The 19608-nt window shown below is 35.8% G+C and overlaps 1 protein-coding gene across 1 annotated transcript in view; it reads left to right on the top strand.

Moving 5' to 3' along the window:
* LOC104274779 (phosphatidylinositol 3,4,5-trisphosphate-dependent Rac exchanger 2 protein-like) overlaps positions 1–19608 on the top strand; it is a gene marked incomplete at its 3' end in the record, with an annotated part of 42503 nt that overhangs the window by 4311 nt on the left and 18584 nt on the right. The window contains exons 3-10 of the mRNA XM_009870509.1: positions 1–69; positions 2800–2961; positions 6737–6959; positions 7263–7470; positions 12547–12726; positions 15465–15559; positions 17797–17879; positions 18214–18304. The exon at positions 1–69 is cut by the window's left edge and continues 137 nt beyond it. Coding sequence (XP_009868811.1) covers positions 1–69; positions 2800–2961; positions 6737–6959; positions 7263–7470; positions 12547–12726; positions 15465–15559; positions 17797–17879; positions 18214–18304 — 1111 coding nt within the window. The remainder of the gene's footprint in view (positions 70–2799; positions 2962–6736; positions 6960–7262; positions 7471–12546; positions 12727–15464; positions 15560–17796; positions 17880–18213; positions 18305–19608) is intronic.

The following is a 19608-nucleotide window of genomic DNA, read 5'->3' as shown; positions in this document are numbered from 1 at the left end:
GCAGGAATAAAGTGCCACGTGTTAGAAAAAATGATTGAACCAAAGGGATTTTTCAGCTTGACTGCAAAGGTATGAAACTACTTTTGAATGTATTAATTTTTACCAACAGAGTAACATCTGTCTATTAGACAGATTTAGAATTATATGTATTTAATATCTTGTAACTGGTCACTGTTATACCGTTGACATTTTGGAGGATCACTGTATACCTAGGAAGCAAACTAAGTTATGGTGTGATTATAAATTGAGCCTCTAAACTGAGGAAATGTTCAAGAACTTTGAAGTCTTCCATTCCTCCCACCTCTCTTCCTTTTTTCTTAATTATTAAGTAAAATTTGAAAAAAAATCAGACTCACTGAAATGTCAAAACTTGCTGAAGGTAGACTGTAGTTCCTAGAATTTATTTAATCTCATCAGAAATTTAAAAATTAGTTACAGTAAAATGAGTAGCACCTCTGTCTTTTCTGTGCCTGAAAGCAAAATATAGTTGTGTGTATACAGATGCACACATTGGCAAAATCACAGAGGAAGAAACTTTGCAACTTTGCAACTTTGGAGGCTTTATTTTACAAATATTTCCAAATGATAGAATATGTGATTGCCATGAATGAGGTGTGAAATTTTTTATATGTATCTGGTATTGTATGGATTGGATTGACAAATAATGTAATAAACCAGCTCTTTTTCTAGTTTTATTGTTGGGTTTGGTCCCCCCCCCCCCGCACATATATGCATACAATAAAGTACTCGGATTAAAAGTATAAAAGCCCAAACTTTCAGGAAGTATATTGATATCTACAAATTTGTTTTGATCTTTCCATCAGAAGTGTAAACTGAAGTACTGATCTTTTACTAAAATGGCTGGAGTATGGACTTGTGTTTCTTCTCTTTGACTTGGCTTTGGAGCAGGTCAGGTTGACAAACAGAGGTGTAACTTGCACCAACATCACGAGATCTGCTAGAGCTAATCCAGTCAATGCTTCAAGTCATCGGCCTGAAATATGTTAATTCTTGCTATAATTACAATTTCTTATAAAATGTTTAAGGTACTAACTTTTAACTGCTTAAGAAATATTTTTCTATTGTTTCATATGAAGTGGTTAAATAAAGAATTACTTCCAGCACACTTATTCTGACCGTAAATAATGCAGTGTCATCACCCTTAGCATTTAGGTTGGCTAATTAAATATTTAGTTATGATTGAAAAACAATAGGGGATGTAATGTGACCATGTTAGATTAATATAAAGTTCATATCAGGTGATAGAGGTCTACATGACTACAAAAGGTAGGTCCACTGGTAGAAGAATCAGGCCCCTTAACTCAAAGACAGTAATAAAAATCGTAGTGGCATGTTATCAGACATAACATTCTGCAAATGGGTTTAGATACTCTAAATATAAACTTCACTGTGCATTCAGTGGCATCTTATGCTTCTTTCCATAGCTTGTTTCTCTTTACTGTATATTTATTGTTGCATTGAATTTTAAAACATCTCTATTCTGCATCGTGCATAGTAGGAGAGTGAAGTAATCCCGGGCTACTTTCCTATATTGTGCAAATCTTTGTGTTAATTATTATGATGAGAAAGTATCCAAAGTTGCGCTGCAAAAGTTACTGAGTTTGAATGCACTTATTTTAATGTACAGCTGCAACCCCTCCCCCCTCAAATTATTTAAATTTGTATTAGTAATTAATCCTGACGTAAAGGAAGCTTAAAAGTGTGGCTAAAATGACAGAGGTGTTTTAATAGAGTAATTAAATACTGTAACAAAAGGATTAAAGGCTTTCCTTAATTCATCCTGCTGAGGACCTGAGAAAGAAATTCTTTCAGGATCCAGTCACTTGTTAAAAATTTGAGATTTTGCACTCTAAAATTTCTATATGTTTTCTTTTTTCCCAAATTTCTAGGTGATACTTAAATCATATATTACATCTGTGATGATGGATAGTATAACAATGAACTGTAGCAAAGTGAATTACAGATACAAAGCTCATGATGAATTAATACTGTATGTGATGCTTGTCCAGAATCTTTTACATCTTTTCGCTTAAAATGCAAACTTCATCTTATTTAGGCTCCTTGATCTGAATTCTGGATGCCTGTGTTAAAAGGTTTTTTTGGGTGTGTTTTTCAAACATGTCTTCAGAGTTGGACCCAACCAGCAATAGGTGTCTCCCAAGTTCCAAAACACAGTGAATTTCGATGCCTGAAATGTAACTCTAACTCCAAAAGAAAGGGCTATATACTACCTTTAACTTCAATATGCCTTTTTTTTTTTTTCAATATCTTATCACCATCATTTGCTGGGCAGTATAGCTTATTCTGATTCCTATTTGTATATGCAGAATATAGAAGAGGATAGCGCTCGGTTTTCTTATATGTTTTTTCAATCTGTTAGTACCACTTATCCTGCCACACCAGAATTTTTCTACAAGTAATGAATTAAATCATCTGCTTTACATAATATGTGATGTTCAAGTAAATACCGCAGATAATGTATTTCAGAGGAGCGATAGTAGTTACATTAGTAGAATATTAGTAGTAAATCCATTATCAATGTAGTGAGAAGCCAAATGAAAGTGCTTATTAAGAGTATAACTTATGCAAACAGTAGATTTCAAGAAACCTCTTTGCTTCCCAGGTTTCATTCTTGTTATGCAACATTGCCTGTAATGTTAAAAGGCAAGTGATTATCAGGCTTTTCAGCTTTAAATATAAGGGATAATAAGTAAGAGGTTAAGTAAGGAGTTATCTTAGTCATATCATAATGTACTGCTCTTGTTTTTATTATCTTAGATTCTTGAAGCACTGGCAAAGAGTGATGAACATTTTGTGCAGAATTGCAACAGCCTCAATTCCTTAAATGAAGTGATCCCCACTGAGCTTCAAAGTAAATTCAGTGTCATTTGCAGTGAGAAAATTGAGCATATCTGCCGAAGAATCTCTAGTTATAAAAAGGTATGAGTGGCATGTCCTAAGCTTGGTGATATTTGTCTTTTAAGGAAAAAACAGGGGAATGCAGTGCAGCTTGAATCACTCTTCAAAATGTTTATTGCAATGACAAAAATATGGCTAAAAGTTTAGCTGTTTTGAGGCATGAATGCCTAAACTGAGTAATGGCATAAATTGCTTTCAAACAGTGCTCTTCATTATTATCCCTTTTTTAGACACCAGGTAAATTATATCCTTTCTTGTTTGCTGTGTTCAGTTGTAGATACAATCAAATGGATGTTTCCCACAAAACGGCCAGCATTCTTTTAAATGCCGTAAACCAATACTCTAGTGAATTTGCAGATGTTAACCAAAAATGAAGCAATAACAGCAGAATTGTTTTTTCCTTCTAATACATCCTAATTTTAAATAACAAACTGGTACCCTTTCCGTTATCTTTTATGCCCTTCAAATTGGTATGACTTCTTCTGGCATGACTATTAATAATGATAACTCTGTAAATTGTTAGATTAACTTGGATTAATAAAGCATTATAACACAGAAAAAAGAAAAAGGTGCTGACTTTCATACACTTGAGATGTCAAATTAATGAGATGTGAGTGAATGAATAACCCAGAGTATGACCTCTTATTGCTGTCAGTGTATTTCTCTACAGTTTAGCTAAGCCAGGCATAAGTGAATTAACCGTTTAACAATTTGTTACTGGGAAGTTTTCTCATCCTGGCTTATGGTTTCTCTCCCATATATTCTTTGGAGTTTTGGAACTAGTTTGAAGTTCTATGGCTTCATAGAACTGGCTCTGCCCTGTCTTATATCAGTAGGGGGATTGAATTCTGACCTTTACAAACTGGCCTGTTCTGAGAGTTAATGTGCAAAAAATTGAAAAGAAAAAGGGAAAAGAGGTTCAATATAGAACCTTCACACGGTTCTAAAAGTTCTGTGGAAAAGAACAGATGTTTTTTTCTTGTTTTTCAAAGGAAAAGAAAGGAAAACTGCAAGGAAAACCTGTAGCTTCGGTAGTATGAATGCCAAAAACCAATTTTCCAAAGACTTTTTCAAGGTCCTTTCTGATAAGAAATGAAATAAACTGAATGGAGTCACAGGACATCTAGAAAGGATTCTAAGACTGCATTACCACACATCCAATCTCTCCATTGTTTGCCTGAATTATAAACCTCTGTGTTTTCAAATTGAATAAAAATCAAAATGTCTTAAGAAACTGATTCTTTACTTTAAATATTAATAATAGCGTATTTAGAGTTCAAGTAACATGTAGATGCTTTATACCTTTCCTGTAGCCAAAAGTTTGAGTGTGATGTACATTCTCTTTACGAGAAGCCAAGACAATAAATAAAATTTTATTGTGTTATGCTGAGTATGAAGGGAACAGACTCAGTGAAGTTTTCATAGTGCTTATACTATCTAGAACCAGATATTGCTGAAACAAGCTGTACTTTCAAGCTCATCTGCTCAAAAATCAGTAGTTTCACAGTTACAGCTTTTAATGACTATTAGTAATGCAATGAATTTCAGGAATAGATGTGTCGTTTTCTTGGCAAGGTAAAGGTAACCATAGCTACAAGAGACTTTCGGAGCTCATGAGCCCGGCTTGGCTCATGGTTTCACTGTGAAAGTTCAAATTCTATAAATAGAAACTCTGTAGATTTCTGCAGTTCCTACTATTATTATTATCAGAACATTTTGCTCATAATAGACCTTAAGTGCAGTGCCATGAGTCCCAGATGTTTCTCAACACATATATGAAAAGAATTTTGGGCCTGACTTATGACCTGATTAAATCATAACTAGGCATTTGGTCTCTCTGGAGCAGGATGTGTGGGAGATTGAGATGTGAAATATGTACTGCTTGCAGGAACATTTTCATCATTGAATGTCCTTAGTGCCCTTCTTAACTATTTGTACATTCTTCAGTCTTTGAACAATTCCATAATTGGATTTCTTGTAACCTTCCAGATCTTATTCTGATACAAAAATTTAAATGTAATTAATCAGTCAAATATTCATCAGGCTGAAGTAATATGAAACCAAAATAAACAGAAATTTAGATCTCAGCACAAAACCCTGTTATTACTCAGAAGGGACATAAATTTATTCAGCTGAAGTGTTAGTCAAAACTTGACTGATTGAATTTGTACTGATGTTTATTAGGGAAGGAACTTTGCAATTTAACTTCAAAAATATTATTATGCATGAGCTATGCTCCATAGCTGAGGTTGGTCTGTGCAATATTTTGACTGGAGAGATGCTGTGATTAAAATACCAGGCACTTGGAACTGATTTTTTTCCCAGAAAAAAAGTTCTCCCCTAAGCGGCAGATTGCACTGAAAAGGACACATTTTGACAGAAATCAATCTTGTGAGTGACAAGTTTCTTTTCCAATAGGAGAGCTTGATCTTATGTCTTCTATGATTCTGAAGTGTACTTTCTAAGTGTTCAAATTAAATACAGTTCAGTCTTAGCAATTTTGTGTTAATGTCATCTCATCTTAAAAACCAAATAATTCTAAGGCTGTTCAAGACTGTGCACAAAATTTCAGGTGTTATAGTGAAGGAAATGCAGTTAAGCACTCAGACCATGAAACAGAGGGGAAATAAATGTTCAGCATTGCTGAGCTGATAGATGGAGGAGAAAAGAGATGGTGGACTAGCAAAGTCTGTAAAATATGATATTTGCAATTTTTATGCTTTAATGCTTATCATTTTCGCATAATCACTCAATCACAGAATGATTGAGATTGGAAGGGACCTCTGGAGGTGTTTTCCAACTCCCCAAATCAAGCAGGGCCACCTAGAGATGGTTGTCCAGGACCAAGTCTGGATGACTTTTCAGTGTTTCCAAGAACAAAAATCAAATAACTTCTCTGGGGAACCTGAGGTAGTGCTTAGTCATTCTCACAGTGAAAAAGTGTTTCCTGATGTTTAGAGTCCCGTGCTTTGCTTTCTGCCCATTGCCTCTTGTCCTGTCACTGAGCACCACTGAAAAGAGCCTGACTTCATCCTCTTTGCATCCTCCCATCAGGTATTTATATACATTGATGCGATCCCCCTGAGCTGCCTTTTCTCCAGGCTGAACTGTCCCAGAAATCTCAGACTTTCCCTGCAGGAGAGGTGCCCCTTAATCATCTTTTTGGTCCTTTGCTGTACTCTCTCCAGCATGTCCATGTGTCTCTCTGTCTCTGGAGCCCAGCACTGGACCCCGCACTCCAGGTGCAGCCTCACCAGTTGTTTGGAGAGGAGCAGGATCACCTCTCACCACCTGCTGGCAGCCCAGGAAACCATTAGGACTTCATCCTTCCTGAATATGAAATTCATAATTTATAGCTTCCAATTATGTCTTTATAACTTCAGGCAAAACTTCCAGAAATTTTTGCAAGGCACTGACTTGAGAACATCTGTGTTTATAAATGTGATGTGCAGTACACCACTGGATCATAGAACGTCTCCAGACTTTCTCCACAGGAAGACACATATTATTTTATTAGGTTGCAAGGCAAATAAATTATATCTCTTTATATTTACAAATGTAAATAGCCTTCTAACAATTTACTTCAAAAACCAACCACCCAGAAATATAAAACAAAAAATATTTTTCCTTTCCTTTGTAGAGAAAGATGGAAATTATGAAGTCAAGGCACCTCAAGTCAAGGGAAACTGAAATGTTTTAAACTTTTGTTTTCCAGTCAGATACATAAGTTTTGTCAGCCAAGTGCTGACACATCAAAAGCTGTTATTCAAAATGTTGTTCTCTTTCTCAATTTTAGTTTTCAAGAGTATTAAAAAACAGAGCTTGGCCTACCTTCAAACAAGCTAAGTCAAAGATTTCACCACTTCACAGCAGTGATTTCTGTCCAACTAATTGCCATATCAATGTGATGGAAGTGTCTTACCCTAAAACCTCAACTTCCCTTGGCAGTGCCTTTGGTGTGCAGTTAGACAGCAGGAAACACTCTTCCCATGAAAAGGAAAATAAAAACACTGATCAAGGTAAGTCAGCTGAGCTTGAAAGAGCTATTTCCAATGCTTCCAATAGTGAAGTATTAAAATTAATGACTAGCTTTTATGAAAAACCCTTATTTTCAATACTTAGGTTTATTTTAAAGCATAATAAAGGCTAGTCATAATTTCGTGATAACTTTTTCCTTAAATAGCTTGACTCTGATACACAAAATGAAATATTTACAGCATTTTAAAGCAGGAAAACATTTCAGTTACTGCTAGGTATTTTACTAACTTCAAAATGTATGTTGAAAAAACGATAACGATGTAACCTCTTTGGATTATTCCCAGGTAAATTGAATCCCATGATTTATGTCCAGCATACCATTACTACTATGGCTGCCCCTTCAGGGCAGTCTCTTGGCCAGCAAGAGGGACATGGTCTGAGGTACCTCTTAAAAGAAGAAGATCTAGAAACACAAGATGTCTATCAAAAATTGCTGTTCAAATTACAAGCTGCACTGAAAGAGGTGGAAACATGTGTCTGTCAAATAGACGAGTAAGTAAATGTTACCATCTGGTCTTGCTTTTAATTCTTCTGTTGAAAATCTTGGTATCCTCTTGTTTAGTGTAGGATCAATGTCGATTTCAGATAGAACTGAAGTAAAGCAAAGAATTTAAGTGTAGGTAATATTATGTTTTATTCTTTTTCTCAATGTTCCTGATTTTCCCCTCTTCAGTTCCTAGATTTTTTCTCTAGAATGTGGAAATGCCAATTATTTTGAGGTGAGAGACATATGAGGCCCACATGTCATATGAAATTTTACTACAAATGGAAATAAAGGGCAGGGGTATGAAAATAGCTTTTATTGAATTGTTCACGTATTCCTGAATAATGACCTCAATTTTTAAAAAGAAAACATTGTTTTCTGTGCCTTTACGTAGTTCTGCTAATCATCATGCTGAAGATAAAGTCAGTTAATTAAATTTAAGATAATTTCAGTGCTTGGGTGCAGTTAACAATGACTATCTATAAAGTCTGTGTTGTTCCTCTTCCTCAAGGAAGTCAGAAAATTATATATGGAAGTTCAGTCAATATTTCAGGAAGTTCCATCTACCAGTCTGCCACGCCTTTCCTTTCCGCTCCCCTGCGCCCGTGATGCAAATGCACAGGAACTTGTGAACCTTCCTTTCATATGTGTGTGTGTATATATATACGTACAGACTATATATATATATATATATATACACACACATATATTCATTCTGCGAGTCACACAGTTGTGACAGTAAGCACAAGGATTCACTTTTTTTTTCTTTCATACATTTCCTGTATACTGACTTTGGAGCAGTTCTTTTATAAGGTGCACAGATTTATTTAGCAAATTTTGCCTTTTCCTATACGTTAGACTGAGACTTTTTGTGTTGTATTCCTCAAGGAGTTTGAGTGGACTGCCAGTGTGTAATTACTGCAGAGGAAAGCGGTTTTATACAGGAAACAGGATAGCCAAAGGACCTACTTAAAAGCAATGAACAGGATAGAGGGAAGCCGGTACAATCTGGATGTGAACAGTTCGGCATTACCTGATGCATTATATTAGGACATAGTTACAGCTACTAATTAACTATTGAGGGAGGACTACTAAGAAATGGAAGATAGGGTAATAAGACAGGGTAATCAAACAGCTGTGCTTTAGTTAGAAATATTCATACTTTAACATCTAGGAGGAGATGCTTGAATGTACCATCCTTAAACTTTATAAAGACTGTACTACTTCAGTTTTCTGTTATGCCATAGCAACAAAAAATTGATGTCTTTACTGAATTACTTTATAATAAGCAATCCTCATTATTACAGTTTTCTCAGGATGTGAAATTTGAACATGGTTTCATAATTCTAAATTTGTAGGGTATTGAATGATACAAAAACTGGGCCACTAAGTGACTCTTTGGTAGCCTTTATGACAGTACTGATGAAAAACTGTTGCTCTTTCATTTTACTAGATGTCTCTGCTGTGTGTTGAGGTATGTAACGATCACTTATCTTTCTCGCCTCCCAAAATCTTGGGCTGGTGTTATTTGCCCATCCTTTTCTATCTGTCAGTGAATGAAAGTGAACTGAAAACACAAGTGTATCACCTGAAGAGCAGGTCTATGAGAGCTTGTGGATTATGAGGGGGGAATGTCTAAGAGAAGGTTATATATTCCTGGCATTATCTTCCTAACTTTTGTCATGGGTCATTGTTGAGACTAGATTGCATAAGAAGTACAGTACTGGTGGAAAAAGGAGAGAGACACACTGAAAAGAGATCCCCTTTCCACAGCCCCTCAAAGTTCTACTGACGACTCCTTGAAATATAATATTATCCCTGTTCAGCATTGATGCTAGGTGTTACAGAGAAATAAGTCCTTCTTCAGGTTGTTTGTATAGTCACTCTGCTGTGTTCTTGGTTCACAAGCGCTCATTGTGCTCCTACGATCCCAGTTGCTTTTGTCTGTTGGAAGTATAAAAGAGACTTGAACATTTTCTGAGTCTCTGTGGAATGAAGAAAAGACAAAGCAGCTCACAGGTTGCATTGGTTTTTTTGTTACTGTCTGTGGCTATCCATTTTTAATGTGTCGACAAACCACAGCACATTTTTGTTTGTTTCTGACATACTTTTAGGATTGTGTTGATTTGGATTGCATGTAGGATTAATTCTGTGTAGGAGGATTTTTTTTTGTTGAGATTTCAATTTCTCTGTTTCATGGAAGTTCTTTTCAGAGTTACATAGTCTTTCTAGCTGTTAGTTACTACTCATTCACATATTCCTTCTATGAGAGGTATATGTCTAAGATAATTTTGTTCAGGGTAGACCTATCCACAAAAAAAATATAATGTGCATGTTCTAGCTTTAAGAAGAAAAAAGCCACCACTTTAAAAATAAGAATTCTATTTAAGCATAATTCTTCAGGTTTCTTTGCATCCAGGTTTGAGTTTGTGTGTTTCAGAGTCCCTGAACTCGGTTTCTAAGAGCACTTCAGTGACCTCAGGAACTACCAGCTCCAGAACTCTGTCCAAAGTTCCAGCTTTCGTTCATGGTAGTTCAGCAAAAAAAAATTTCCTTAGAAAAAGAGCCTGCCTGCTGAGAAGAAGTCAAAAGCTCCCTTAGGAATAGCTTCAGCTACCTTCATCAGTCTTTTACTGAGATCTTGGCAGCAGTGACTAAACAGTCACATGAAAGAAGAGGATATAATAGTCTGTCTGTGTCTTGACAAATAATTACTCACGGGAAGATATTTTCAGGAGCTGAAATTGCAGTTCATTATACTTGTTTCTTACTCTTGATTATTTTCTTGCAAAAAAAAAAATCCACAAGAAGCCCTTTTTCGTTTTCCTATAAGTAAGTGATAACGGGAACACAAGAGAAAGCAAAAATATAGATTAATCCTTGTCCTTACCTCATCTCATCTTCCAATAGGCAGCACTACGAAGTTTTCTTGGAACAGACTTTTGTTTTAAGAGCACTGTTAGAATGATCTGCCATGAATTTGTCTAATCCCTTTTTGAACATCTTTCGTACTTTTGTATTCAGAAAATAAGTTTTACGAATGCGAAGAATTAATTTTCTAACGTCCACATTTTTATAACACATTTATTTTAGGACATATTGAAGAATATGTACGGTCCAGCAGGTATCAATACTGCTGTGAAATATGGGCCCCATCTTTCTTCCCATCCTCATGGACTCCTGCTAACTGGTGACTTAAGTGATAGGAAAGAATTGAGTTTTGATTTCACATTGATGTAAAATGTTCTGGCATCATGTAGCGCAAAAGGTGACTGTATAGTGGATGAGTGTGTTTAAAGTCCAGTAAAATGATACCTTCTGTAGTTTATGTCATTTAGAGTTCAGATCAGTACCTTTTCCTTTATATAGGATAAATACTTGTCTGTCACTTGTTAGTTTTGAACCAGGGAAAGTTAAGCAGAGATGATGAAAGGATTTGTTAAAAAGCTTTACTTACCCTTGTTTCACTAAAGTTAATGTCAAACCATATGCTAGCATCTACTAGGTCATGCTTTCAATGAGACCAAGCTTGAGATACCATTTAATCTATGTGTTCATTGCTATACAGTCAACAGATATTACAGGGATAATCTACCCTATTGTGTTTCCAAAGTATATGGTTTCTTAATTTCTTTCTTAAAACTCTGTCCATTCCTGAGAGTCTGGGAATTATTTGTATATACTCAGAAATGTTATAATTGAATGTGACGTTGAACACATTGTCTGGGCTGTGTATGCAAAAAGTCACTGCTCTGAGTCCAGAAGCTTCGACTTTCAAGAACTGCTTTGGATCCAGTTGTTTTCTGGTAGAATACTTCTGTCAGAAGTGTAAACAAACTGATAGCTCAGAACTGATGCAACTATAGCTGAACAAACTAAATTGTGCTGGGATAAAAAATGAATTACATCAACTGGCAGAGCCCCATAAAATTAAGATTGAGCTTTAAACCACTTAAAATCAGAATTCCTCCACCCCTGTATAATGTAAGAATGCTAACACGTAGCAAGAAATAAGAGTAAAGGAAGGAATTCTGAATGCTTTCTTTTAGTAACAATTAAGGCAGCATTGTAGTTCACAAAAGATTAGCACCTCCCATAGTTTCCCTTCAGAACTAGTAATTATGTGTTTGAATCCCACCATATAGGTGGTAGAAAGTTTACCAGTTGACCATTCTAACAGCTTCTGCAATAAAACCATGCTATTCTGGCTAAGTACTTTACAGGATAAAAAGCTTAATTCAATGTCTTCTGGTGTCAGGTAGTTAGAATGTAGTTTTTTTCAGGAAAAACACTGCCTTTCAAATCCAAATATTAGTTTGAAAATGTCATTCTACTGGAGTGTTTGAGTAATAGGAATTAAAGGACAATTGCCCATTATAGCTGTTCTGGTCGTGAAAGTAAATTAGAACATTTTAATTTGAGTTATTCATCCAAGTATGTGAATCTTTTCCTTCCAATATTTGTGCATGTTCTAGATGTACCAGTCTGCACTGTTCTTTCTTCTTGACTGGATGTCACTTTTGTACTTGTAACAGAAGCTTGTAGATTAATCATCAGGTTTGCTAGTGACAGTGGCTTAGACACTTTCAGTGTCAGGAAATACACAGACATGTTAATAAAGATTCTTAAAATGCCTTAGTAAAGTAGCTCGTAATGCAGGCTGGCGTGTCTAGTACAGTAGTAATTGAGAAAATATATGCTTTTCACAGAGTTATAGTTTCTTTGGTTTGTTTTCTTGGGTTTTGCTGATAAGTACATGTTTTTTGTTTAAAAATAGTTATATTAGTAAAAATGTGACTCCAGGTGTTCAGGAATGTGCTGTATTTCTTCCCCAGAGGGAATCATGGCCTTCATACCTGATCAAGCATTTAGCAATGCTGATGGGGGTTTTGCTGTTACATTTTTTAACACCAGAATATGTCACTTTCTTTCCTTGTTTCATATAGATATGGACTGAATGAGGATGTATTAAGATGTTCCCTTCACATGTTATAGAATAAGAGTTGGAGGACGTTCACATGTTATCCTGTTGTTAGGTCACTTTTGAAAAAACATAATTTTTTTTTTCTTTTTTTGTTTCACAGCCTTCTTTCTTCAATAACATACTCTCCCAAATCAGAACGTAAGACACCGGAGCCTTTAGTGCCAGCAGACAGTGATAATGAAAAGGGGGAAAGGAATGGAAAGAAAGTCTGTTTCAGCGTAACAGGTGATGAACAAGAAGATTCTGGTCATGATACCATCAGCAACAGGGATTCTTACAGGTGACTTTACTAATAATAATTTTATTTGTCAGCTGAATCAAGCCTGTGGGTTTGTAAACTGCCAAGGGGTTATTTATGAAGACTGTCAGAATATAATGATTCTGACATTTCTAACAGAGGAATAACTAGCATCAAAGTGTGTTACAGGATGTTTAAAATTAGTTATTAGATCTTGGTATCCATAACCTTTATGGGATATCAATATGTCTTAGAAAAAAACAGAAACAATTTCTGTGATAATGTACCCCGACAACAAACCTAATATCTGCCATGGAAAGCAAGATGCCAGAGCCACCACTTTTGCTGAACTGAAGAGAAAAAAAGCATCTGTATCTCAACATATATTCCTCATCTTCTTCAACTCTAATTATTGTAGTATCATCTCGACTCTAGAATTCCTAATGCATCACATTTACTGTAGATGAAAATACAAATAATTTTGAAAAGGAAGAAGTAATTATAGCAAGCATAGGTGTTACAAAGATTGTCTTCTGTTGCTTAGAGACAATTGGTTAACTACATGATATAAAATTAAATTAAAATTTTAGCTGCAAGTAAAATAAGGGTTCATTATTTGTTCATTATCATGGCTCATTGTTATGCTCAGAAAGTAGAATCTCAGTAGGGTCATCATTTTTCTACAGAACGCTGTGTAGCTGAGATCTCTTTCATAAGCTATTTGTTTATTGCAGCATGGTAGGTGGGAAGTTTTCGTAAGAGCAGAAAGAGAAATATGCATACAAATTTGAACAGAAATAAATGTAGCGATAAATTGTGCAAATTAAGTCCATCTTGTTCTAACCATGATGAACACACAAGGGAAGTTCTACTCAGGGGTTTCCCTGGGTCCATGATGTGTCAAACTGTGCAGGAGCTGCTCTGGTGGCCTCTGCTTGCTCCAGTTGGTAAGTTACTCAGCTGGCACAGGATTTTTATGTGGAGAAAGAAGGTGTGACTTAGGACATGAATGTCTTTTGGCTTAAAATACTTTCTTTAGTCTGATTCCAGTAATTTATAGTCCAGTCTTGCTATTTAGGAATGATAAAATCTAGAGTTCCATATGCAGAATAATCACAAAAGCTGTGAGTTTAGAACAGTCGTTGGAGTGAGATTGGAATTTCTGTTTCTTTGTTTAAATAATTACATTAAGCAATACTTAAAATCTCTAGATCCCATAATGCCACTGTGGTTATTATTAGAACTAGTAGGCTAATTTCAGCCCTTAGAATGCTCGAATTTTGTATTGTAGGGTCTAATTCTAAACCTTGCAATACCACGCAGTAAAAAGCAAAATAATATGGTTAATACATCTAAACTGTTTGTTTTCCTACGTTTTATTTTCTTGCTTTGCACAATGTGGTTTTAAATAACTTTAATCTTCCCTTTGGAGGCTTTTAATAAGTGAATAGAGTTAGTCTAAAAACATTTTTTAATATCTAGAAAAAAATTCTTAATTCTCCTTGGGACTCTTCACCCTTTTTTAGGAACACATTGTTACTGATGTCTTTTCATCTTCGTAATGGATATTGTAATTATATCATATTGCTTCATTTAAAACTTTCCCCCATTCACTTACCTTATTCACTGCAGTTCCAAAATGTATACCTTAGCTGGGAAATGTAAGCCAGTATGGGAGAAGTAGTAAAAGATCACTTCTGTATTTACAAAAATTAAGAAAACTAGTAGGCACAACATGTATAACTGCAGTATTTTATATATATATACACACATGTATATCATGGCAAATGGGTGCACCCATTTCATAAACCCAAAACCAGATAATTATATATCAATTCCCTTTAGGTGCGCTTCTACATCGTCTCATGTTCAGTTGGGTTTTTAAGACTCCCTCTGCTGGATAATTATTTAAGCATTTCCTGCATTGAAACTCAATGTTGTTCTTGTGCTTAAATAACCCTGAAGACCTTGACTTCAGATTTACCTTAATAGGATATTTACTACAAGAGGCTATGTTTTACTCTGTTTATGCTGTAGAAATAGGTATGTTCTCCCTCTATTTTCTGTACAGAACAATTTATTTTTGAGAGAAAAGAGCAGAGAAAAACCTCGCTGCATTTTAATCCCCAAATCTCCTTGCTTAGACCAATGTGGGTGAGCATTTTGTATACATAGAAGTTTTCCCTGAAGTCACAGATGTGAATGTCTGTACTTCTCTGACAAAATGAACAGCTGGAAGAGATGTGATCATAAACTATATTTTGGCTGGCAGGGAAAAATAGTTGTAAATTGAGTTTTGGTGCTACTCAGATGGATCAAATCTCTTCTAAACCCATTATGGACTCTAGTTTGCAAGTCATAAACCAGAGTGTTTTGTCATTTGTATTAGCTATGGACTAGGAGCACAGAATTTAAATGTGAAGTTACTGAGACTTTTGAAGCCAGAGTTTCAAAAACTGTCACTTGTGGGGAAAAAAAAAAAAGGTTGTTTTGCATTTAAAGTGTATATTATGGTTCTGCAAGTACTTGTTCACATGCAAGGTGAAGGGAGACATTTGAATCATCTGTTTTGGAAATCTGGTATCTGGTTCTCCAAGTCCTATCAAGTTTGGAAATTAAATGATAGCCTAAGTATAGAGATCTTTATTGTTTATAAAGAATTGTACAGATCACCTTATTAAAAAGGAACGAATTTCCATAATGTTAATACAGAGACTGTTTTAAGGACATGACTTTATTTATTTCTTTTTTTTTTGTTTTGTGGTTGTGTTTTTTTCAAGCGATTGCAACAGCAATAGGAACTCCATTGCTTCATTCACCAGCATTTGCAGCAGTCAGTGCAGTTCTTATTTTCACAGCGATGAAATGGATTCAGGTATGTTTAGAAAAGTCAGCCACAAATCTGTCAGCTGTTCCTTTATTCAGTTTTGTTCTTTTCATTTATTTGGCAGTTTTGTTAGTTTGATTTTTTAAAATTACGTCCTCCTTGGCAATAGAATTGTATCATTCTGCTTCTGCCTAGCTAGTCCTGCTCTTAAGAGTAGCTCTGTGAAGGAGAGCCAACATTCCAGCATCTCTGTGAATAGACTAAATTAGAGTCATTGCTTTTAGCCACTTAAGTGCCTTGACCTAGGCAGTGCCTTACGTTACATGGAGTAAAGAGCATTTTAGGTGAGTGTGGAGTGCTCTCCCAGCCTGTGTCAACAACCAGACGGCAGGATGCGGCTGCAGGAAGGAATGCGAGATGACACAGAAGCACATTCTTGTTTATGCCATGACAAATTGAATTTAAATAAATGCAGCTGCTAATAGGAATGAGATGGGATTTAACTGCATGGAGTACCAAGTCGTACACTCAGGAACTAATAATAAAAAATCTTTGCTCTAAGCTGAGAATTTATCATTTGGGAATGATTTAGGAGAAGAAAGAATTGGACATATTAGTGGAATATGACCCACCAATGAGACTTGGCCATAGAGAGGACAAATTTTGCTGCAGGTTGTACCAGAAGAGGTATGTTCAGTTGGGACAGGGAAGTATTAATGACATTATGCATGGTATCTGAGATACCTTGTGAATAATGCAACTCTAGACAGCTGATTTCCAGGAATGATACAGACTTACAGACCTGAGCAGATAGAGAGGAGAGCATAAAGGATTTCAAGAACTGTTAATAAACGAGGAGACCCAGGGTCTTACCTTCAGCTTAAGATACAAGTGACCTTGTGCACTTCCGCAGCATCAGGCTGCACTACTGAGTTGCTTAAACAAATATGTAATGGAACATAGAACCATAGAATAGCTTGAGTTGGAAGGAACCTTAAAGGTTATTTAATTCCAACCTCCTTGCCTTGAGGAGGGACACCTCCCACTAGACGAGGTTACTCAAATCCCCATCCAACCTGGCCTTGAAAACTGCCAGGGATGAGATATCCAGACCTTCTCTCAGCAACCTGTTCCAGTATCCTCAGTACCCTCATAGTAAAGAACTTCTTACTAACGTCAAATGTAAGTCTGCTGTGCTCTAGTTTAAAGCCATTGCTGTTTGTCCTGTCTCCACGTGCCCTTATAGAAAAATCCCTCTCCAGCTTTCCTGTCTGTGCTAGTCAAGCACAGTTAATGTTATTTGCAGATAAATATTACTGCTCAGTGAAACTCCCATTCCCTTGATGATTTAATTTTCTCCTAGTTCTGAAGCTAACCTGGTTACCTCCAGATCAGAGCTGTATGGTACTGTGCTCCATCTTTTGCAGTTAAAATCCTGTGAAGGGTTATAACTACTGGCTGTAAGGACATCTAAAGGAGCTTAAAAAAAACAAGCAAGAAGAGAAAAGTGCTATTTAAGTGTTTCACTGACATAAGAAAAATGAATCTAGATTGACCATGAATAAATTTGGATTATAAATTATCGAGTGGCTACTTATCTGTGACTGCAATAGCAAGGAGGAAAACCAGTTTTAAGCTCAATTTTTCACATCTTTGAAAGAGGAGGTTGCATCACCCGTTGTCTGAGATGAGAGAGCAAGTGACTGAGGGCAGTGACCTAGGAGAGTCCTACTTTGTACTCCTTTAGGAAATTATGTGTTTTGTGGTAGTAAGAGCTTCATATCAAATATAGGATTTGGATGCTGTATTTTTGTTGAATTTCTGAAATCTCAGAATTTAATTAGTAATAGCATTAAGATTTTGAATTATCTGTAGAGTCTCTATGAAAGTTTTATGGTGAATGCATTTCAGTGACTTTGTGGTCTGCTCTGTTGGGTTCACATTACTTAGCCGTTTAGTCTGATGTTTAGGATATTCTTCACCATAGAAGAAATGCGTGTTCTTGCTGAGGTTTGAAGGGACCTCTTGAGATCATCCAGTCCAATCCCCAGCTTGAGCTGGGTCGTCTAGAGCAGGTTGCCCAGGACCATATCAACTTCTATTTTGAATATGCTCCATTCTCTAAGAGCTATTTCTGTATTATTGAGGGATTACTAAGTGTAAAATATGTAGGGAGAACAGTTGGTATAATCCCAGTCTATGTGCAGAGCAGATGATCTAAGCTACAAAGATTTTGGAAAATGTGCTGGAGCTTCTAAATTTTTCATTTAAAAAATATTTTTCAGGTGATGAGCTTCCCATAAGTGTTCGAATCTCCCATGATAAACAGGACAAGCTCCATAGCTGTTTGGAGCATCTTTTTGGTCAAGTATGATATTATTTTTCTTGGCTTTGATACTAATGTCCATGTTTGAGCTAAGATGTCTTTAGCAAGTACTTCTTTTTCTTTTTACTTTTGCTTTCCACTGTTTACTGGGATGGTATGTATTTATTCATTCTCCTTGAGTTTTCTGTAAATAGTTCAAAACTGCGAATTAAACAGGTCCTTAGATTTAGTCTAGCATTTCCTAGCTTGTTACTTTAAGTAGAGCCATTAAGAAAGAATCCAAACCTCCTTTTCTGTAGTCCATATTTCTTAAAGAAAGGAATTTGTAATTTTTGCTGTAAAAGACATCTTTCTCACGGAGCCTTGATCCCAACAGGTCGATTCAATTGTCAATCTTCTGAAAGGACCAGCTGTTATGAGGGCCTTTGAGCAGACAAAATACTTTACACCAGGTCGAGGCCTCCAAGGTAACATTTAATTCTGTCTATGAGAATTCAAATGCAGCTTAAAGGGTAGATGGATATGGCTATCTACTCCCTGAGCTGGATGTTAAAGTGATTTTGCTTAATCTTGGTATATTCTGCAAAACTAGATGGATGAAATTTTTGTTAAGTAGATCTTATTCTTATGGCTTCTTACACTTTTATTGCGCAACATACAAAGAATTTCAAGTTTGTTGGAAAGTCATCTATAAACTGTAGCCTCTGAGCTGACTATAGAATTGCCAAAGTTTTTGAATCAAGAAACAGGTTTTGTATATTGCAGATGCTTTTATTACACTTTTGTCCCAACTACTGAAGCAATTTATGATTTGTTTTATTACTAATGCCAATTTTTTATTATTTTTTGTAGATACATTATTTGTGAAGTTGATTTATAAATAATTTACAACTATAAATTCATAGTCACAGTAATATTTATACTAAATGTATGTTTATGTAAGATTACTGATCATTGAAAAAAATTTCCGATGTGTAATTCCCCATGTGTTGCCTGATCTAGTTGAGGCGTCCCTGTCCATGACAGGGAGTTTGTATTAAATGATCTCTAAGGTCCCTTCCAGCCTAGGCCATACTGTGATTTGCCTGGCAAAGCTACTGGTGTTGATTCTAATTTCAGATACCCTACTGACACTCATGTAGTTACCTTAAGTCTAAATGTCTAAATAAGGTACCTGGTGGTAGCCATTAGATTGTGATGAAAAATGCCAAGGACTTCTTTCTGTGAAACAAATGAAAAAAATCCACAAACCTCAGTGGGAGTATTAATATGTATAATAGGTTTGACTATGTTTTTTTGATTAAGCATATGCCTTTCCGCAAACAAAACTCATTTTAGATGGCTGGAGAGTGGATTTTTTGCTTTTATAAATCACCAAAATCCCACAGAAATTGACAGAGCATCATTACTGTACTCCAATTATCTGGTTTTAGAAAGCCTGAAGTACTTCCCAATCACTGAATTTGCATGGAAGACTACCTGATGTCTTCTTTCTATTTTTTTTCTTTTTAAATTTTTGTATTTTTCTACATTTTTTCTTTTTTTTTCTTTTGTTTCCTGTTTTGAGACCGACATCATAGTGATGAACCTGGAACACTTCTGCTCTCTTGTGTTGCTCAGTGTTTCAGACTGAGTACCTGTCACGCTCACACAACAAAATGTTATCCTTTCAGTGGCATAGTAAATGTTCACAAGATATAGACACGTCAGCTATTTTTATTCTTGATCTGCACCATCTTCATGAACTTTACAAAGAACACTTCAGAAATTT

This window comes from Apaloderma vittatum, unplaced genomic scaffold, assembly GCF_000703405.1.
Source record: "Apaloderma vittatum isolate BGI_N311 unplaced genomic scaffold, ASM70340v1 scaffold20115, whole genome shotgun sequence".
Classification (NCBI taxonomy): Eukaryota; Metazoa; Chordata; class Aves; order Trogoniformes; family Trogonidae; genus Apaloderma; species Apaloderma vittatum.
This window is presented reverse-complemented; position numbering and strand designations above follow the sequence as displayed.